This window comes from Trichoplusia ni, chromosome 13, assembly GCF_003590095.1.
Source record: "Trichoplusia ni isolate ovarian cell line Hi5 chromosome 13, tn1, whole genome shotgun sequence".
In the NCBI taxonomy this organism is placed as follows: domain Eukaryota; kingdom Metazoa; phylum Arthropoda; class Insecta; order Lepidoptera; family Noctuidae; genus Trichoplusia; species Trichoplusia ni.
Window position 1 is genome coordinate 9,817,849 of NC_039490.1, and position 22,568 is coordinate 9,840,416.

Consider the following 22,568-nt stretch of genomic DNA (forward strand, 5'->3'; position numbering starts at 1 on the left):
GGAAGGCACGTTAAATTGTGGGTCCCGGCTGTTATTCATTCATCTTTGACAGTCGTTACAGGAAGTCGGAAGCTTGAAAGTCTGGCAACTAAGGGGTATCCCGTTGCCTAGGTAACTGGGGTTGAGGAGGTCAGATATGCAGTCGCTCCTTGTAAAAGACTGGAAGCCGACCCCAACATAGTTGGGAAAAAGGCTAGGATGATGATACTATTTTGAAAAAAACACATGTCCAATATATTTTTTTCAGTTATAAAGAAGATTTCTATTTATTTGGCTAATCAACATTCCTTTTGATTTTAATTATGAAAGTGCTCAAGTATTTTGTAAAACATTGTACATTTATTCAAAATATAAATCTGCTTATAGGCACCGCGACTTAACATTATAGGACTCCTACGATTTCATATTCATAACCACCTTTTTTTATACCGTCGGTTAAAAATCTCACCGCCATACTACAAAATGATTTTCTCACACATACATTTTTATATTACTTTAGGCCAATTTTGATGTGTTCTTTCATGGAATAAATTGGTTTTTAAAGTTAATTAAGATATATTTTTATTTGATTTTTGCTTGCAAAGCGTGGCCCCAAATTAATATGTTTTGATATAAGGTTAATTGTGATATTTGCTAAAACGAATCGAATATATGAACAGATTAAATGATTTTTGATTAAATTTTGTCTTAAAGCGATTCCATACATTTTCACATCAAAATCAAAGCTTTTTTTTTGATAATACAATACATACATATTTGTACAACTTTTTTGTGTCATTATTAATAGTAAGTACTAATTTCACTTTTTTATTAATACTATAACATAACACTCTACTACAAAATCGGTTAAAATGACAATCACTGCGCGGTTACAGCGTGGGCACTGCGTTCGATACACACACCATTCATACAAATTAAACTAAACAATTTACACAAAGCAAACATATTTTATCTAATAACTAAACGCTAGTGAGACAACTGCGTCGCAACTGCGTGACGACTGCGTGGCAATTGCGTCATGATCGAAAAATAGCTGCGTTATAGCTGCACGACAATAGCCTTATGATTGTAAGCGCCAATGTAGAAATACACCTAGTTTGTGGCGAAACTGTGTGGCAAATGTGGCGCAACTATATGACAACCGTTTCTCAACTGCGTGGCAACAGTTGCTCTACTATTTGTCAACTGTTGAGTAACTGTCTGCCAACAATACTTCAACTAACGCGACGACTCACAATTGCGACACACCTGTCGTCAACACTGTGTCATAGTTCCGCTGGTCGCGCGGCGGTAGGCGTGTGTGAGCAGTGCTAGTACCTGTAGTAGTTGGGCTTGAAGGGCCCCACCTTGTTGAGGCCGAGGTACTTGGCCTGGTCGTCCGTGAGCTCCGTCAGGTGCGCGTCGAACGTGGGCAGGTGCAGGCTCGCCACGTACTCGTCCATCTTCTTCGGGAGAAGATACACGTCGGCCTGGGAGGGACAGATATAGTATAAATTACAAATACAATTTTAATACACGTTTTTTTTATTTATTCAACTTTTTAGCTCTTTTCCTCAACATTCCTGCAAACACATAACATTCATAAACATTTCTTCACTCTCCCCAACAATCCTCCTCACGCCCAAACACTCCTCTTTACTCTCAAACATTTCCCAACTCTCCCCCATATTTCCCCAAACTCTTCGACATTCCTCTATTCTCTCCAACACTCCACCAGTCTCCCCAACACTCCTCGCAGCTCCCCAACAATTCTCCACAATCAACAGTATTCCTCGCCCCTCCCCAACACTCCACCATACTCCACAGAATTCCACCACTCTCCCCCAACATTCAACAACTTTCCGCAACATCCTTTACTCTCTCCAACACAACATTCCTCCACTCTCCCCAACACTCCTCCACACTCCTCCTCACTCCCCAACATTCCACCACTCTCCCCCAAACTCCTCCATCCTCCACCCTCCTCACCTTATACCGATGGTTAGGCGCGTTATACAACTCGATGAGAGCTAACGCCTGCGTGGCCGCGGTCACAGAGACCACGAACGACGGCAGCGATGAACAACACAGGTTGGCGAGGCGGCCCTCCGCTAGTAACACTATGCGTTTACCGTTCGGCCATATTATGTGGTCGACCTGTGGTCGGAGAAGATTATTATTGGGTACTTGTTTTAAATAAAAATGTATGTGGTATGATTAGTAACACAGATATTTAAAATCACTTGCTTTAAATAATGATCAACATCAAAATTTCTAGACAACGGACAGACCGCATTTCACCTGCAATCCAATCGCAAAGTGCTTTTCAAGTGCATTTTGAATGCAGTTTACACGAGTGCAATAGAACTGCCAATTAAATCTGCAGTGCGATAGCAGTTCAATTGCAGTCGGAGTGCTATCAGACTGAACATTTGACTTGCAATTCTGCGTAGTCTTCAGTCTGGCTGGGGTCTATCTGTCGTGGTTAAGGTCTATAGGACTGAAGGATCACTGTCCACCTCGGTGTTGCTGTGTCCCACGTTGCCCACCACGCGCCCCTAGCCCCGCAAGTTACCTGGCTGCGCACCCTCTCCCACAGCAGGTCGGGAGTCCGCAGCGCGTGGACGTCCACCTCGGTGTTGCTGTGTCCCACGTTGCCCACCACGCGCCCCTAGCCCCGCAAGTTACCTGGCTGCGCACCCTCTCCCACAGCAGGTCGGGAGTCCGCAGCGCGTGGACGTCCACCTCGGTGTTGCTGTGTCCCACGTTGCCCACCACGCGCCCCTAGCCCCGCAAGTTACCTGGCTGCGCACCCTCTCCCACAGCAGGTCGGGAGTCCGCAGCGCGTGGACGTCCACCTCGGTGTTGCTGTGTCCCACGTTGCCCACCACGCGCCCCTAGCCCCGCAAGTTACCTGGCTGCGCACCCTCTCCCACAGCAGGTCGGGAGTCCGCAGCGCGTGGACGTCCACCTCGGTGTTGCTGTGTCCCACGTTGCCCACCACGCGCCCCTAGCCCCGCAAGTTACCTGGCTGCGCACCCTCTCCCACAGCAGGTCGGGAGTCCGCAGCGCGTGGACGTCCACCTCGGTGTTGCTGTGTCCCACGTTGCCCACCACGCGCCCCTAGCCCCGCAAGTTACCTGGCTGCGCACCCTCTCCCACAGCAGGTCGGGAGTCCGCAGCGCGTGGACGTCCACCTCGGTGTTGCTGTGTCCCACGTTGCCCACCACGCGCCCCTAGCCCCGCAAGTTACCTGGCTGCGCACCCTCTCCCACAGCAGGTCGGGAGTCCGCAGCGCGTGGACGTCCACCTCGGTGTTGCTGTGTCCCACGTTGCCCACCACGCGCCCCTAGCCCCGCAAGTTACCTGGCTGCGCACCCTCTCCCACAGCAGGTCGGGAGTCCGCAGCGCGTGGACGTCCACCTCGGTGTTGCTGTGTCCCACGTTGCCCACCACGCGCCCCTAGCCCCGCAAGTTACCTGGCTGCGCACCCTCTCCCACAGCAGGTCGGGAGTCCGCAGCGCGTGGACGTCCACCTCGGTGTTGCTGTGTCCCACGTTGCCCACCACGCGCCCCTAGCCCCGCAAGTTACCTGGCTGCGCACCCTCTCCCACAGCAGGTCGGGAGTCCGCAGCGCGTGGACGTCCACCTCGGTGTTGCTGTGTCCCACGTTGCCCACCACGCGCCCCTAGCCCCGCAAGTTACCTGGCTGCGCACCCTCTCCCACAGCAGGTCGGGAGTCCGCAGCGCGTGGACGTCCACCTCGGTGTTGCTGTGTCCCACGTTGCCCACCACGCGCCCCTAGCCCCGCAAGTTACCTGGCTGCGCACCCTCTCCCACAGCAGGTCGGGAGTCCGCAGCGCGTGGACGTCCACCTCGGTGTTGCTGTGTCCCATGTTGCACACGACGCAGCCGTTCTTCATCCGCTCCATGTGTTCGCGTGTCACTACACCCTTGTTGCCAGTCGCTGTTATTACTATGTCCACTTGTCTTATCACCTGTTATAGACATACATACAGAATTTTATAAATTAACATAAGAAACAGACTTGTTTTTTGGTGAGGCGTAGGAATCCAAAAGGACTCCCTTGGGAGAGGGAAAGTAATGATATTTAAACTACTTCTAAATGACCTAGAAAGGCAAAACTTGGAAACCAGCTCGGTAATGGCGAGTAAGCGCAGGAAAAAAATAATAAGTCAAAAAAGAAGTGGTGTTCCTAAGCAAATAATTTACAATTAGCGCTTTATTAACCGGCTTAACATCGCGGATAAAACCGACCCAAAAACGTAAATGCAAAAATTTGAGCCAAGTTCAATACATACATCATTATATTATGCTTGAATGAGGGTTGGTAAGGGTTGTGATATGGCGCACATTGGGGGAGGCCTATGTCCAGCAGTGGACTACTAAAGGCTGATGATGATGATGATGATGCTGATGATGAAGGGTTGTGATATTGTATACAATTTCTTACCTCGTTTAGTTTGACGACTCTGAAACCATCCATCGCAGCTTGGAGTGCGCAGATTGGATCTATTTCTGTTACATATACCTGAAACGAAAATAAGGAACAATTAATACAAAATCTTAGAAGAAGAAAATTATTAATTTCCGTTTTAAATATGAGCGAGTGTTTTCGTCACATTAAAGTTAAATATTTTTCCCACATGAGAGTCTACAATGGAGATATTTTTTTTTTTCAAATTTTGTCAAATATTTTTCAATTTCAGAAAACTGAATCAACAAAATAGATTCATCCAGTCCCAAGATCACAGGAAACAAACATCACGAAAAAATCCGCCGAATTGAAAACCCCCTCCTCCTTGCCCCCTTTAAAAACATCTGTACAACAACATACTGAACCATATCCCTTTAAGAAACTATTTGTCCAACATTATACAGAACCCACTACACACTGACCACACATCCCAACGCCTTGAGCGCCTGGCAGCATCCCTTGCCGACCTCCCCGTAGCCGCAGACGACGGCCTGCTTACCGCCGAACATCAGGTCCGTACTGCGTTTCAATGCGTCGATAATACTTTCCCTGAGGAACAAGGTTTTTTTGGTAAAATATAGAAGAGTAAATAAAAGCAGTTATTTGTTTTGGTAAGAATAATATTTTTAATCTGCTCTCTTAATCTTTTGACTGCACACCAAAGTTAAAGCCTAAGTTCCTTAACGCTAAGTCTTTTTTTTTATTAACGAAGAAATCATTAATTAACAAGTAGGTACGTAGTTTCTGGTTATGCATATGTCTGATGATGTGTATGAAAATTATCTTCGTCATCCTAGCCTTTTCCCAACTATGTATGTTGACGTAGGTGGAAAAGTATAGAAATAATAACAAAACCAGATGTTTTGTTTTGCTAATATATTTTTTTGCCGTGCCTTCCGAAACACGGAGAACCTCTTTATGACATTCATGGTCACCCATCCAACTACATACCTTATTAAACGTAGCTTAACCTTTGAGGCTCTTCGAAAGCTCATTTTGCTGCGAGCAACTTGTTCTGCAGTGGCTTCAATGGATTCTTATCAATACACGTCTACTTTTAGACTAAAATTTAAATCGAACTAATGAATCCAGTGTGACTCACCGACAAGAATACAGATTATCAAACTTGGTCTTGGTGACGGAGTCGTTGACGTTCATGGCGGGCACGCACAGCTTGCCCGCCTTGCTCAGCTGGTACAGGCGGTGGACGCCCGTCACGCTCTCCTCAACTATACCTGGAATAGTGATATAATGGAGAAAATCAGTATAGTTCTGAACCTGAGAGGAATGGGTTTAGAACAAATATGGATAGTAAGCTAAAATTAACTGTAAGGCCAACGAGACAAGAAAAAAACGTAAACAAGCGGACCGTTACTGAATTACATTGCGATAGCGAGGTATTATTATCCCTGTCCTTATCACTCGTACGCGCATATATGGCGTGAGTCGGTCGATGATAGCTGTCGTTATGTGTTTCGTGGTACAAGAGAGCAGTCAGTACGACAGTTGTCAACATTTGGTCCGCCATGTTGTGAACAAGTTCATTCCTTCATTTTTGTCAAAATTCGAACTGTATAATAGTTTATTCGAATAAAAATGTCATGAACACCTGAAAGTTTGTTAACATTCTTTATCTCGTCTCGTTGGCCTTACTATATTCTAAAATGATTATAGTGGCATACATCATCGAAAATTTCAACTTGGCTGTCACGGTTCAAGAGATACAGCCTGATGATATACAGCCAGGCACCGGTTGCTCAGTAAAAGGATTCAATTTTTATCCTTCTGGTTACGGTTTTGAGGAAACCATCAGTATCATCAGTCCATATTCGTCTACTGCTGAACATAGGCCTTACCAATAGAACGCCATCGTTCGTTCGTTCCTAGTTCGGGTGATCCCTATAATATACCTATTAGCTTTAGACCGTCTTTCTCGTATATGATTATGTTTTAGTCTATTATGATTAACATATTTTTTACTGATATTACATCTGAGCCATTTGTTTTCGTGTACTACGTAATGTGAACTGTTTTTTAATAAATTTATTTTTATCGACATCCATCTTCGGGAAGCTGAAACGGGGAAAATCGAGTATTCTCTCTCAGTGATACAAACCTTTGATGTGCTTGAAGGCGGCCGCATGTTTCTTGAGCATGAGGTGCGTGGCGTCGCCCCCGTCGTCCAGGATCATGTTGGGCTGCCAGGAGGCGGCCGCGTGGGGAGAGCAACACTGGTCGATACACCACCAGAACGCTTCCTCGCTCTCGCCGCGCCAGGCGAAGATCGCGTAGCCTGGTGTTGTGGAGGAAAGAGAGTATGATATATATGTGAGATGAAATATTCTGGAGTATTTTGTTATTTTACTAGTCAGAGACTGGAAAGTTTGACAACCATTCTAAGGGGTATCGTGTTGCCTAAGTAACTGGGTTGAGGAGGTCAGATAGGCCAGATAGTCGCTCCTTGTAAATCACTGGTACTTAGCTGCAAGCGGTTAGACTGGAAGACGATCGCAACATAGTTGGGAAAAGGCTTGAATGATGATTCTAATTAGTAGAAATTGGCAATTGGTCATAATTGTCCTTGCTGGAGAGTCCAAAGCATATTGGCAAGATGTTTCTTGAAAGGAATTGAATCCTTATGTCTTGGGGGTTTCACAAACATTCAAATCACATGCACAAACACACCCAGACTCAGGATAAGCATGACAACCTGCGACACATCGTACCTACCACTTTTACAGCTAGCTATATCTAAGGACTTAACTAAGTTAAAAGTTATTTAACGGTAAAGTCAATTGTAGAGTGTCCATCGTTTCGGTGGTCGTCCTCTTCCCCTATATCCATCCAAATTTATGCCTAACGGGAGCTTTTTCTTCTAAAAGTCTACAAGAATCACTTACCTGCATGTGCTAAAGCTGCGGCCACTTCGTTCTGTGTGCTGTATATGTTGCAGGCCGCCCAGCGAACGGTGGCTCCGAGCGCCGCTAACGTCTCAATGAGCACCGCCGTTTGAGCGTTGATGTGTGTACATCCTACTATCTGTGGGAAAACACAATATAAAAGATATCAATCAAGGCTCTTCATGCGTTGGTATACTAATATATAAAGCTGAAGAGGTTGTTTGTTTATTTGAACGCGCTAATCTCAGGATCTACTGGATCAAATTAAAAAAAAATTGTTTTGAATAGACCATTTATCAAGGAAGGCTATATAACATCTCGCTGCGACTAATAGGAGCGAAGATACAGTAAAAACGGGGAAAAATATACATCTTCGAGGGCTTCCGATCAAAAATCACGCGGACGAAGTCGGGGGTAAGCCCGGTAAGTCGGGGGGGGGGGGTAAGCTAGTATTTCATAAATTAAAATTACTAGACGTCACAAGTTAATAAATCCAACGTAGATGTAGTTCTGAGAGCTCAACCGAAGACCTATCGATCAAGCCAGCGTTTAGGCTAATCACATAAAACATGATTTGAGGATTTCCATCTATGTATGGTTAGCCTTTTCCAAACTATGATGGGTAGGCTTCCAGTCTAACCGGCTGCTCTGCTGTACCAGCGTTTTACAAGGTGCCACTGCTTATCTAGCCTCCTCAACCCAGTTACCTGATCAACACTACGCTACTGGGATATCAGGTAGACTAAAATAATATTTTTATACTACAAAAACACCGAATACATGCAACTCTAAATAAAAACTTCTAATCAAAACTTGACAAAATATTTATATTGGACCAAACGACAGCTTTTTCACGTCATACGAAAAAAAGCATCAACGAAATCGGTCGATCCAGTCCGAAGTTCTGGAGTAAGAAATACAAAAAAAAAGGACTAATTGATCCCAATCCTTTTTTAAGTCTGTTGATAAAATTCAAGAGTAACCCTATTAGTATTTGTTTTAAACCTACCTTCGCCTCCTTCAAGGGTTTATCCTCCTTGGCCCTGGCTCTGAGCGCCATTATCCCCGGCATCTCTTGCTCGGCGATTTCAATCTCTCTTCTGCCGAACGCATGCTGCTCAACGTTACGTACGCAGTAGGCTGGGTTCGGTGTGCCGGCTGCGATGGCCTTCTCGTGTGGCTGGACGCCTTCGTCCTCGTCTGATGATGACCCTGGAGCAATGAGAGGTTCTGTTTAAAGAATATCCAAGGTTCTTGTAATGAGTGTAGCACTCAAAGCTAGAAAAAAATATGAAAATTGTGGCTAGCAATCGGATCTTACACAGGCTAATTCAAAAAAATACTAAGTGATAGAAAATCTAGTTTAATTTAATTATGGTTTTCTTTTTGTTTAAATATTAAAATACTGGCGTAAGACCTTTCAGATGGTGCTTCGGGATAACGTTAACAGTGCATTCTCTCAAAATTAAATCGGGATGCTATTTATTCTACGTCCTTCGGATAAATAAATAAAAGTGTAATACACGCTCTACTTATTTTAAGATCACTTAAAACTCAAGAGGAGACATTGATTTGAAATACGTGACGTCATAGTTTATTGCCAATCACTCAAATGACGCCATTAACACAATCCTTAGTATAAATCGTAATATCGACATACATTGTATTACTTTCAAAGACGACACGAGTGTAATAGATTTTCCTTAAAAGTAATTGTGGCTTTCGTCCACACCTTCCCTTAAAATATTTTTTTCTAGCCCACTGTGAGCCACTGCTGGGCAAACGTCTCAAATCCTTTCACGATTCTCTGCTCTGGGCCACATGGAACCAGCCCGCGCGGTAAGCGTTTAGATCCTTCAAAATATGACTTACAAAAATCACTTCCGGATACAATAGAATATCTCTTCTTTGCTTCTTTTGATTTCTTCTTCTCAATAATGCTGGCAGCAGGAACCTCCATCGCTCACACAATATTACTACCTTTATGTACTTTTAATTATAATTACAACATTTATTAAAACCTCTTAGGACCTGTTTAGACGATGCGTGAATTATCGTGCTAGTTGTATTACATTTTTTTTTAAAACGACTCCTGCACTAAGGAATTTAATCCTTGTGTCGCCGGGGGTTTTACAAACATACAAATCACATGCACAATGACACCCAGACTCAGATCAAGCATTTGTGGATCACAAAAAATACTTGTCCTACGCGGAGATCGAACCCGCGACACGACACGCACAGTGGTTTTGGCGTGGTGACCTAAACCACTCGGCTATCCGTGCAGTCGATAGACAGACATTACTGACGATTATGCATCACCTTAGAAACAAGAGCTACGCGGCTGTATAATGTATTGCAACTTGCATGGTATTTCTTGCATCGTCTAAATGAGCCCTTAGTTTAGGTAATAAAACCAGTTTTTTATACAACTTTAGTTGTATAGTAGTGAGCACTCTAATTTAAATATCGTCTGGTCTTTTCTGAGCTATGTCCATACTGGAATGGAATACTTTCTTCTGAAAATAGGTAGTAAATAGTAAATTTTAATCTAAATTTTTAGCTAACTTGTGTCAATAATTCTTAAACCGATCTGATATATGTAGAGTTATTTTTTAATCATAGAGCTATTTTGATTTGGATATCAAAGATTAATATCAAATTTCTGATTAGAAAAATCGCATTCCAGAAAACTACCAATCGATTTTTTAATAAGACATACAATATCACAAGCGCATATCAAATAAATGTATTATATAGGATAATCTCGAAAAATCCATCTCTGATTGAGAAAATCAAGGTACGTTAGAAACAAAAATAGTTATTATTATTTATCGTTCAAACTAAGCGTAGCAACAGTATTGGTGTTATCGGCATTGTAATTTGCAACGACTATCGCGTAAAATTAATTCGTCAGGGTCTTGTGTGTGTTTGTTATTTTAGATTTAACGAGGTAAATAGTGGGTAAACCCTGGTTTATACGAGTTTATTCCGAGCCCAGAGAATATAGCAACATTATTCTTCTACCCTTTCTTAATATAGGGTTATCTGTGCACAGCAACCCTACTGTACTTTTAAAATATTTTAACATACATATATTATTAATAATCAATAACTTAAAAACGTTCCTACTTTAAATAAAAACTAATGAGGTTGACTTGATGACTTTTCGATGCGATTAATCATTTCATTCACGTTAAATTAAAAAAGGATCAACAAAATTTGTTCACCCAGTACAAAGTTCGGAGGTAAAAACAACATGAAAACCTCGTAACAAGATTTCAGGGGAGCGACAAACACTAGGGAAAAGTCTTATAATATTTTCAATTATAAAATATCCCAAGATTCTTATTATAACACTAGCTGTTGCCTGCGACTTCGTCCGCGTGGTTAGAAGACATAAGTTATGATTTATATCTGCCGTTTTTTCCACATTTTCCGTTGTATCTTCGCTCCTATTAGTCGCAGCGTATATAGCCTAAAAGCTTCCTCAATGAATGGTCTACTCAACACAAAAATCATTTTTCAATTTGAACCAGTAGTTTCTGAGATTAGCGCGTTCAAACAAACAAACAAACAAACTCTTCAGCTTTATATTATTATTATTATTATTACTAGCCTGGAATGTCCCACTGCTGGGCAAAGGCCTCCCCACTCTTCTTCCACTTGTCTCTGTCATGAGCCGCGAGTGACCAGTTCGGTAAGAACGAATCCAGGTCATCCCGCCATCTCCGTCTGGGTCTGCCTCGCTGACGTCGGTTTTGTGTCACGGACCATTCAGTGGTAATTTTTGCCCATTGGTTGTTTGGCATACGACAGACGTGACCAGCCCAATTCCACTTCAACGTAGCAGCTTTATGAGTAACGTCTAAAAGTTTGGTTGTGGCACGGATCTTAGTATTTCTTATTCTGTCCGTAAGTTTAATGTTAAGAAGACTCCGTTCCATTCCTCTTTGGCAAACCTCGAGTGCGGACCTCTGCTGACAAGTCAAAGACCATGTCTGTGCGCCATACGTGAGGATCGGGAGAATGCAAACGTCCATGAGTCTCTTTTAGCTTTATATATTAGTATAAAAGTATACTATTACTAGAACTATTACTTTGGCAACACAAAGAGTTCATTCCTTTTATTCCGACTTCTAATCTCAAAATCAACCCTTCAAGAAGATTGGATCCATTGGACATTCACAAAAACCCATTATTAACTCGACATATTCCTTTAATGGAAAACGCACCCTATCAAGGGTACTTAAGACAGAATTTACAAGAATTTGGTAAATGTAGAGTCTTTGTGTTTTCGGTAATATTTTGGAGGTCGCTGTGAAAGCGGTTCGATGTACTTTTTATGTTTTTCAGTCTGTGTTTATTTGAATGAAAGCCAAATTAGCGTGGCTTGGGGACACTGTCCTTTGTAAACTGTTGGTTGTAATAACATCGAAACTAGCGCCTTGCATGTTTGTATTTAATTAGCTGTTGCACGCGACTTTGTCCTTGTGTCATACTGTAATGGTACCTATATATCCTCCTCCAAGAATTATCTTACCATTAAAGAATTTGCGAATTCGAAAAAGTATTTCCTGAGATTAACACATTCAAACAAACAATCATACTTCTCAGCTTTATAATCTTAATATAGATTACGTAAACCGCGGAATAATGAGAAAATGCCCATAACTTTTATGGCTAAAATGAATGTAGCCTTCGTCACTCACGAAGATTAAGGATATAAAGATCTCACATGTATGTACGACCAATGAGTTTGTTTCGACATTTCTTCTCAGGGTAGTCAGATAGGAAATGTCAAACTTTTTAGTTTCAAAAAACATACTTTTCATCTGCTGTCTTGTATAAAACAAAATCAAAACGGCCAAATACGAGTCGGACTCGCGATCCTGAGAGTTCTGCATAAATACGCAAGAAAAAGAGAAAATTAAAATCAAAAGAAAATGGTCACCCATCAAAATAACGTTGCAAACCATTATCACCAGTTCCGTTCTTACAGTTTGGGTACGAAAACCTAAAAACAATTTATTGGTATATCAAACCCGACACTTTTACTACATATATATGGATAACTGAAGCACAGATACCTACATCTTTCATAACCCTCCTATTCTACAACCTCACTTAGATATAAAGATTCAAAATGGCGACTAATCCTCGAAGACTCAGAGATTTTCTGCCACAAGGCAAGTACTTTCATCCCCATTTCACACGTTACAAGTATCATATGAGGTGGCAAGCCATTCGTTGGATACCATTGTTGGCTTAAGACGGTCTTCCGGAGATCTAGATGGGAGAAAATTTCATTCTTAATCTGTACATGTCTACCAGCCTATATGAGTATTTTCGCAGTTTAATTTTAGATTTTAGTGTCCGACGTTTCGACAATTTAGACCGGTCTTAATTAAAAATATGAAGGTAGAACGAGCAACATCTTCTATTAAGAAGAAGCCATCTGTCCATCAGTCTGCCCGTGACCATGATACCTGCAAAGGTGTCGAAACGTCGGGAACTAAAATCTAAAATTAAACCGCGATAAAATCCGTATAAGTAGTTTCATTTCAACATGAGTGATTTTTGATCCGAAATCTTAAGGCCCTTTATATCGATCAATCAGAATACTGTATTATTATTATTCTGAAAATATTCTAGTTAGCATAAAACAGAACTCCAATGACCCTTATCCGAGGGTCGAGTTTAAGAAAATTGGTATTACTAATAAAAATAAAAGCAACTTTATATTCGGTTCAGACGTGACGGGACTTAAGAAACGTCTATATTATGGTCATCGCTTCTCTTGCCAAAAGTAATAAAGCCTGTATATTTTTCTTAGCCTGGACTTAAGACTAAAAACAATCAAATAAAACTTGATTTATTAATTGCTAGCTTTTCGCCCGCGTCGAGGTCGGTTATATCGCGTTTCCAAGAGTTATCCTTCATAAGACCGGGATAAAAACTCTCTTATGGTCTTTCTCAAGGTCAACTCTATCTCTGTATCAAAATTTCATTAAAATCAGTTTAGACGTGAAAGCGTAACAGACAGACAGAATTACTTTCGCATTTATAATATTAGTAGGGATAAGGATTAGCTCGGTTCATGTATATTTTTTAGAAGATTACATGTCTTATTTGACTGGCCTGTTGGTCTAGTGGTTAGTGGCCATGACTGGTGTACCGGAAGTCGTGGCTTCGATTCCCACCCATGACAAACGTTTATGTGATGAGCACGATAGTTTGTTGTGTCTGGGTGTTATTTATCTGTATGTAAGTACTTAGAAACATATAAGTATGTTTATCAGTTGTCTAGTACTCATAAGCTTTGCTTAGTACGTGACTAGATGGCGTTATGTGATTTTATTATTATAGGTACAAGCGAGTAAAATTTTTCCTAATGTCATTGGCTTCATTCAATAAGGCTGTCTTCGAACTTCAAGTATAATTGGTCCGAATGCGAGAAGGTTGGCTCTGAGCCCAAACATAAACAATAAAATACGTCATTTTTGTCATCGACTACGCATAGCGTAATCGTATTCAATTAGATGCGAAAAAGTCTTTTAGAATCGACTCAGACCTCGCGACGAGGAGGTTTTCAAAAACATTCAAGTCACATGCGCAAAGACACTGAGACTCAGGACAAGCATTCGAGAATCACACAAATGCTTATCCTACGCGGGGATCGAAACAACACGTCGCTCTCAGTCGATTTGGGGCACAGTCCCCTGCCGATCGGATATTTTGGATTGAACCCAGCATTAAAGTATAACATTCATTCATATAAATTCATAGCTAACATATTGATTATTACATTGGTTACAGCTATTCGTGAATGACCTTGTTGCTCAGAATGGCAACCGCGAAGTCTCGTTTGCATCGATCGCCTTATTTACGTAACATACGGCTTCTTGCGTCCTCGCTTCTTTAAATGATGTCTTTTCTTCACTGCGTCTTCCTAGGATGTGAAAATTTATAGGAATAGACTGGATTGCAGTTTGTTTATCTCGCTGAAACTCGAGAAATGAAATGGAAGTAGGATATATCACCACTTTCTTTCTGTCTTTTTTGAGAACGCTCGAGTCGACAATTCCTATCTGACTACCGTGAGAAGAAAGTAGATGGCTATAATTTCTGAACGGAGATCGTAACAACCGTTGCATCATCCTTCGATCATGATCCTCCTAGATTTTAAGTATTTGTTGTTTAATGGCAACGGAAATATATCATCTGTGTAAATTTTAACTGTCTATCCCCCACGGTTCAAGAGTTACAGCCAGTTGCAGGGGAGCCGTATATTGAAGATCGCGTTTTACAGAGCGACTATCTACCAAACTGTACTAACCAACTTTATTGTTTTGCCTCTTGAATATTGACTAGTTGATTGCATAGACAACCTAGTGGTAGAGGTCACTACGAATCCTACTAAGCACGACATGTCGCGGGTTCATTCCAAACATAGTACAAGCATTATCATCCATAAATGCTGGTTCTGAATATCCACGACACAAGGATTAAATGCCTTAGAAAGGCAAGGAGCCTTTGCCTTATTTTAAATAATAACTTAAAAACTGACAATTACTGATAGACAGCAAAAATGGCTTTTAAAGACGACGTCAATTGTACATAATGTGAACTGCAGGTACTCTTAACCTCGTCTATCACGAAACAGTCATAACAAGTAGATACCTAAAGCATTACTGCCTCGATGCGGTTGTCACCCGATCGCTCAGGCATTCTGCGTAACCGAGGACGGTGGTATGCTAGATGAGACCAGTACTGAAATTATTAATAATCAGACAGTCTTATCTGAAGAGGTTGGTTTACTTCTTATAATTAACTATTTTCTAGGCTATGCGGAGGGAGATTGTACACGGCGGTTCAGTCAGTCCCAAAGTGCCCAAACTTGACTGCACAGATATCCGAGTGGTTGAGGTTATCGCGCCAAACTCACTGAGCGCGACGGCGACGACGTCTTGCGGGTTCGATCCCGGTAAGGACAGTCAGTGTTGACTTGAATCTTTATGAAATACCCGCGACACACGGACTAAATTTTTTAATGCGGTGTCGTTCTTTTTTAAATAAAAAAAAAAAGAAAAGCATTGAGAAACTTCTTTTCTCGAAGTTCTCTTCTTGATTGAATCTGTACTTATATTATAAACCTTTTGCTTTTTTGAAAACCCTCATGACAGAAATTGGTGTGATTTAATAAAAATGGATGGTCCCATTTATCAAGGAGAGAAGATAGTAGATACTATTTTTTCCACAACAAAACTATCGATTTAAATTTAATGATTTTTTATAGGAATAAAAAGGAAAGTGATCTTACGTTAAATAAAAAAAACAAACAAGAAAATCTGCTCGTGCAGTCCCAGAACGAAATAGAGACGAATTGCGAACCATCTCCTTTATAAAGTCAGTTGAAAATAAATCAACCCTGAATTTATAGCATAGCACCATCCCTATAGTTTGACGGATGTAGGTCAAACGTATCAAATGTAACTGGTGTATTTGTACCCAATGGCCATGTCTGTTTACGAATAATATACTAATGGATGAAGTAAAATAAATAATGTAATCTTTACTCTATCTATTCTAATATATAAAGCTGAAGAGTTTGTTTGTTTGTTTGTTTGAACGCGCTAATCTCAGGAACTACTGGTTCAAATTGAAAAATTATTTTTGTGTTGAATAGATCATTCATCGAGGAAGGTTTTAGGCAATATACCGTCATGCTGCGACTAATAGAAGCGATGGTACAATGGAAAATGTGGAAAAAAACAGGGCAGGTATAAATCAGAACTTATATCTTCTAACCACGCGGACGAAGTCGCGGGCAACATCTAGTATACCTACTAATGGGGTAAAATAAATAATGTAATCTGCCTGTATAGCCCTTTACCAAGTTATGAGTCTGTACTATCTGCGGCAGCATGTTGGCAAATAGAATTCAGCTGAATAAAGGTCTAGTGGTTAGTGACCCTGACTGCAATACCAGAAGCCGTGGTTTCGATTATTTCGATATTATGTGATGACCTGAGTTCTGTGTCTGGGTGTAATTTATCTATAGTTATTGCTTAGATTTAGACTAGATGGTGTTGTATGTAAGTTATAAAACTAAAAGTTTTTGAAATGCTACTGGCTATCTGAAGGCACAAACAGTCATTGCATCTTATTAGATTTGAAAACGAACCTTATTTGAATTTGTTTTCGATTTTGATGCTCAAAGGCTCAATAGATCTTATTCCTAGATTACCCTGTTTAAAACACAACAAAGACAGTATTTTATTGTGTGTTATTATAACTTAGTAGTTTACTGCCTGATTTGACACAGACCAAAAAGATAATACAATCCCTGCCTGTCGTTGCCTTATAGGTTTATTTATACCTTACCTCGGATCAAGTTTAGGTCCTTTTCAATAAAAAGAGAAATAAAATGACACTCAAGAATGCCAACCTACCTGTGTCAATTCAAAATCGACATATCCTTTTTTTCAAAAAGCATTGATTGCAATATGATAAGATATAAAAATAGTTGCGTTTTGCATCGTACTAGAAGTTTGTGATTTTCGTGGCTAAGCTACAACTGCACAAGTTGATCGATCACAGGTTAAGCTTCGCTTAATGCGGTGAATCTATGTCATAACGAATTCTTCCGTGTTTCAGAAGCCGCGTAAAATTTTTGGCCCTGGCTGTTATTTAATCATCATTGACAGTCATTACGGGAAGCGAGAAAGTCTGACAACCAGTCTCACTAAGGGTTATCGTGTTGCCCAGGTAACTGGGTGGAGGAGGTCAGGTTGGCAGTCACTCCTTGTAAACAGTGTATTTGTTAATGTTAATGTTGTTAATGTTAATTCCATGAATGCTTGATCTAAGGTCGGTATTCTTCTGCTTCTGATTCGAATGTTTGTAAAATTCACGGGACACGAGGATTAAATTTTTAAGGCGAGAATATTTTTTTAAACCATTTCTTCTCTATAGTTCCCATATGCTTGGCTCACAAAACTCTTTCGCACGCTCACCTCATACCAAGTTTTTATCAAAATCGGTGTAGCCGTTTAGGCTTGAAAGCTCGACAGACACTAATTAGACAGAGTAAATATATATGCATAGAACAGTAAGCTTAACTCACCATGACCGTATTTTCAGAGGAAGTCAAGAACTAGGACGATCAATTACTCTAGAAAAACCAGACAGTTAAATACCATATTTGTAATATTATCTAGATTATAGGCTAGTCGTATCAAGGTGTAAACAAACCTGTTTCGTATAATTTTTCCTTTAAGTGACCTCATTTATTCATATGCGTTAGCTATCCTTTATTTGAATATGTTTCTAAGTCTTATATGGTAATAACATTGACATCATCATAGTTATAAATAAGACTCTTAATTGGCGATGTTGGAGCGAATGATACGGGAAAATTAAAGCGATCAAGTGCGAGTCGGACTTTCAATACTGAGGGTTCCGTACAAAAGGACTTGAGATTTTTTTGTAGACACATGGTCATCAATTATTTTGCTATTTTTATTATTGTTATTTATGAAAGACGAATAAACGGAGAGCCAGATACGGGAGCATAAGTAATAGAGCTTCGTTTTTACATTTGATTACGCAATCCTAAAAACTAAACATTTAACTACCTGCATCGCATACGACCTTTAAACTTCGTGTTGCCATGGTGATAACATTGTTTTTTCGAATGACAAGTTCCAATCGATTTCGCATAAACATACGTAGATCGCGACATCACCAAAAAAACATAACGTGCGGTTAGAGAATGATCGTTGTACTTTGGTCTCGAACAAACTTTGCACTTCGTACATGTATCCGGAGCTTTGTTTTTTTTTTCTTGAATATAAAAAACCGAAAACTATTCCATGAATCTCAGGCCAGCATACACAAGGCAACATGTGTTATCTATACTCTATACTAATATATAAAGCTGAAGAGTTTGTTTGTTTGAACGCGCTAATCTCAGGAACTACTGGTTCAAATTAAAAAAAATGATTTTGTGTTGAATAGACCATTCATCGAGGAAGGTTTTAGGTTACATACCATCACGCTACGACTAATAGGAGCAAAGGAAAAGCATAACTTATATCTTCTAACCACGCGGACGAAGTCGCGGGCAACAGCTAGTAACATATAGTTGGGATGGGTGGGAATCGAACCTACGACCACCGTCATGAAAGTCTGCCTACTAGCCACTAGAACTGGAAAAATATTTCTGTAATTGAAGAGGCGGTAGGTCTACCGGGATTTTCCGAAAGGGTTACACAGGCAAAGGGAGACATGGGTGGGTTTTAGTCAGTAAAAGTCTGACACTCCATTCCCCGCACCAAAGCGTAAGGAGTTATTGATGATTTCTCATTAATTCAAAAGACTTTATTTCTGTCTTATATTGGATCATGTGTGAAGGGCCTAAGACGTTGCACGTTGAAGAAGGTTTAACAATCAAATCGTCTTGTTTTTGTTTTTTGTCTATTTAAATTTAATCCGACATGTTCTGAGAAGTACGAGACAGCAAATTATAAAAGAAAAAACATCTATTCTCTTTGCTGTTCACAAAGAAAGATATTGTTTTTATTTTAGATGTACCAACATATTAACACACATAATTACACACTCTTGTAAAGTATATCCCAGCATTAACGCTTAGGAATATTATATCCTTACTAGCTGTTGCCCGCGACTTCGTCCGCGTGGTTAGAAGAAATTGCGACTATAACTTGAGATTTACAGGTGTGCGAATTTTATTATAATCGGTTAAGTGGTTTAGGAGTCCATTGAGGACAACTAAGAGATAAACATATAAGTACCATCACGGACTTTTTTGTAGACCTTTTATAAGTTGTACAATACTGTAGTACATTGTTTTGATCTATCTTGTAGGATTCAGTCAGCGTTTGCAATGTAAGCGCAAAAAATGTGTTTTTTTACGACCTCACATTAGAAACCTCAAAAATTTTAGCCTATGTGTTATTCTGATGTATAAGCTATATTGTGGTAAAGTTTCATTCAAATCCATTCAGTAGTTTTTACGTGAAAGAGTAACAAACATCCACACATACAAACTTTCGCCTTTATAATAGTAGTAGGATAAAAATTTGATAGGCGAAATAACTCAAAAAAATGCTCTTAATTATTTGATCTTTGACAAAAAATCTGATAGAAAATCTATCCCACTAATGTTATACACGCAAAAATTTGTAGGTATGGATGTTTGATCCTCTTTCACGCAAATACCACTGAAAGTATTTAGACGAAACTTGGTACACAGATAGTTTATAACCATGATTAACACATAGGATAGCTTTTATTCCGATTTTATGTTACCCTAGGATCATTTTCGATTTGCAGCTGGCGGGCCCGCGGGGCGACAGCTAGTTAAATATATTTAATAGTTACGATACATAATAACGAGTCTAAATAGATCTGAACGGTTTAATCAGATCATAGGTGAAACAGGTTCGGTCTAGTTGAGTGCAACAAACTTCAAGTTTGACAAAAAATAACAGGTTACGATTAAATAATAGGAGCCTGTTATTATGCCGTTTGCATGAAGTAACTTGAGTCAATACGCTCATTGCTCTCAAAACGGCTGTGTAAAAACGAATTCACAGAAGTTTTTGAAATTGTACTAAGGCTTGCTTGAATTCTTCGTGTAGCAAATAGTCTAAATAACCAATACCAAAAAGTGTAAAGAATCTCTACCTATTTCTTTGGCCCGTTGCAGGGCTCTTAGACACTCTCAATTAATCACCACGCTTGTGAGCAGCCCCACGTTGGGGCGCCAACTCTTGAAGAGGAAGGCAGGGTTCAGATTTCGCATATCCTTGTACTAACTGTTGCCCGCGACTTCGTTCGCGTGGTTAAAAGATATAAGTTAGGAATTTTTGAACGGAAGCCCTCGAAGATGAATAATTTTCCCTGTTTTTTCCACATTTTCCATTGTATCTTCGCTCCTATTCGCAGCGTGATGGTACATACTACGTAGCATACTTAAAACCTTCCTCGATGAATGGTGTATTTTCAACACAGAAAGCTTTTTTCAATTTGAACCAATAGTAGTTCCTGAGAGTAGCGCGTTCAAACAAACAAACAATCTCTTCAGCTTCATATATTAGTATAGATATAGATTACACAAATTTAATTGTATTTCTAAAAAATACAGTAAGGCTTACTTTAAGTGAATAGCAAACCCAGTGTCGTTTAGTAGGTAAAATTTAGTATAGGAATCACTAAGAAAAATATACAAAACTTGAGAATCATTTATGACTTTTGTATCCAGTTCATATTATGCCAAGTACAAAAAGTTATTATTCAACGGAGCAATACAAATCGAGCAAAAAACACAAGTAAATCGCAGATCACCATCGAAATTCTTGACCTCTAACACCGATTAAGAAAAAATAATCCCACATAATTATGAGAATAAGTTTTAAAGATAATGCGAGTTAATTAGGGAAGTATATAATTATAAATGTGTATTGTAGGTAATTAAAATTGATTCGTTGAAGTGTTGTTTAATAAGTGGCAACACCTCTCTTCATTTTATATCGCCAAATGTAAGGGGCGCGATGTGTCGCGTGTTCGATTCCCACGCAGGTCACAAGTTCCGAGTATAGATGTCTTGGTACTTGTGTTTATTAATGTTTGTAAAATCCCCACGACCAAAGGATTTAATATATTAGTGCGAAATTGTAAAAGAAATGCTATTAAGTAATCTAATTTTATTTTGTAACCCCGCCTTTTCGTATCACGCAGACGCGTCAATGTAATATCTAATACATACTTGTTATTAATAGTTTTTGCTTCTATAAAGCAGTCTAAAAGTCTGGTTTGTGATAACCTTTGTAATATCGATTATTGCAGGGTAATAAAATCTAAATCACGTTATTATAATTGCAGAGCTAAAAAATGAGATAAAGCTTTTGGACTCCTTATTTTTATCGAGATTTTGCTTACATCTTTACCTACCCAAGATATGCTTACTATAAGCTCTGTTTGAGGGAAGGAGATAACGCAGATAGCGGCCTCTCTCTTCCACGACAACACATAACAAAATGTTTATTATTAAAATCCAGGTTTATGATAGCCGTGACAAATCCAAAGACATCGTTTTATCCGTACGCAAAAGTTAAAAAGGAAACCCTATTGCTAAAGCCCCACTGACTATCCGTATGTACGTTCGACACCTGTTTTTATCTCATGAACCATGATAGCTAGTTTAAACTGTCACAGATGGTGTATTTATTTTGCCACTATCCTGTAATCAAAAACACCTAAAAATAAAAATAAGGATTCTTAAGGTCAAAAATTTAGTGGATATCCTAATTTGCAAATTTGGCATTCTATGTCTTTGAACCGTCAAAGTCTCGAGTCCGACTCCCACTTGATCAGTTTATATCATTAGGTATAGAATCTTCGAAAATAACAAGTTTTTATTTCCAAAACAAACATCATAAATATCTAAACAATTCAAAATGTCAAACGTTAACGATCTAAGGAAAATTATGTGGACGAGAGGTAGTGTCAAAGTTCTTATTAAGGAGAAGTTATTTGCAAAACAAATATTGTAAATTGTTTATCTGTTAGTTGAACTTGGCTCGACACGCTACCGTGTGTCTAGATACGATGGATCTTGATGAACTACACTCGTGCTTATGAACTTGTGTCGCGGAGGTTTTCATACACATTCAAGTCACATGCACAAAGACACCCAGACTCGGTACGTGCATTTCGTATGCGGTGATCGTAATTATCAGTATCGCCCGACTTGGTTCAGAACCATTGGAACTAGGCATTGGATTTTCAGTGTTTATGCATGTATGAGTAAACAAAATTTATACTGTAACTTTCTGTACGCTAAAGCAAAATCTCTTCAATCAATCCTGAGATTAGTTATAGTTACCGGCACGGATCTTGAGCGCTCGGCGGAAGAGTGAGGATCGCTTTGCGCATCGTAAAATAAAACGCCAATCAAATGTGCGTACTCGTCGTCTTGAGGTGCATGCAACAGCAGCAAAGAACGAATTTCAACCAATCACGAGTGACGGCTATGACGCGATGCGCTGCGGGCCAATCATTGCACTTTAGTCCGCCTCGCGCCTCACTTCATACCGCAAAAGGGATCCAAAAAATCACTTCTGACGCAGGTGAAGGTCAGCGCTCAAGATCCGTGCCGGTAA

General features: G+C 40.1%; 1 protein-coding gene across 4 annotated transcripts in view; it reads right to left on the reverse strand.

Annotated features, from left to right (window-relative positions):
- Positions 1 to 202: 202 nt before the first annotated feature.
- LOC113499906 (S-adenosylhomocysteine hydrolase-like protein 1) overlaps positions 203 to 22,568 on the reverse strand; it is a 51,349-nt gene continuing 28,983 nt past the window's right edge. For 2 of the 4 annotated variants that reach the window (XM_026880508.1, XM_026880509.1), the window contains exons 2-11: positions 9,250 to 9,357; positions 8,387 to 8,589; positions 7,378 to 7,516; positions 6,594 to 6,770; positions 5,580 to 5,712; positions 4,900 to 5,026; positions 4,454 to 4,531; positions 3,798 to 3,977; positions 1,969 to 2,136; positions 1,311 to 1,469 (exon numbers count right to left, since the gene is read on the reverse strand). In XM_026880508.1, the coding sequence (XP_026736309.1) occupies positions 1,311 to 1,469; positions 1,969 to 2,136; positions 3,798 to 3,977; positions 4,454 to 4,531; positions 4,900 to 5,026; positions 5,580 to 5,712; positions 6,594 to 6,770; positions 7,378 to 7,516; positions 8,387 to 8,589; positions 9,250 to 9,337 (1,452 nt within the window). In that variant the 5' untranslated portion in view covers positions 9,338 to 9,357. Of the gene's footprint in view, positions 1,470 to 1,968; positions 2,137 to 3,797; positions 3,978 to 4,453; positions 4,532 to 4,899; positions 5,027 to 5,579; positions 5,713 to 6,593; positions 6,771 to 7,377; positions 7,517 to 8,386; positions 8,590 to 9,249; positions 9,358 to 22,568 lie in introns of all 4 variants that reach the window. The other 2 variants (XM_026880507.1, XM_026880510.1) reach the window with 2 other exon arrangements.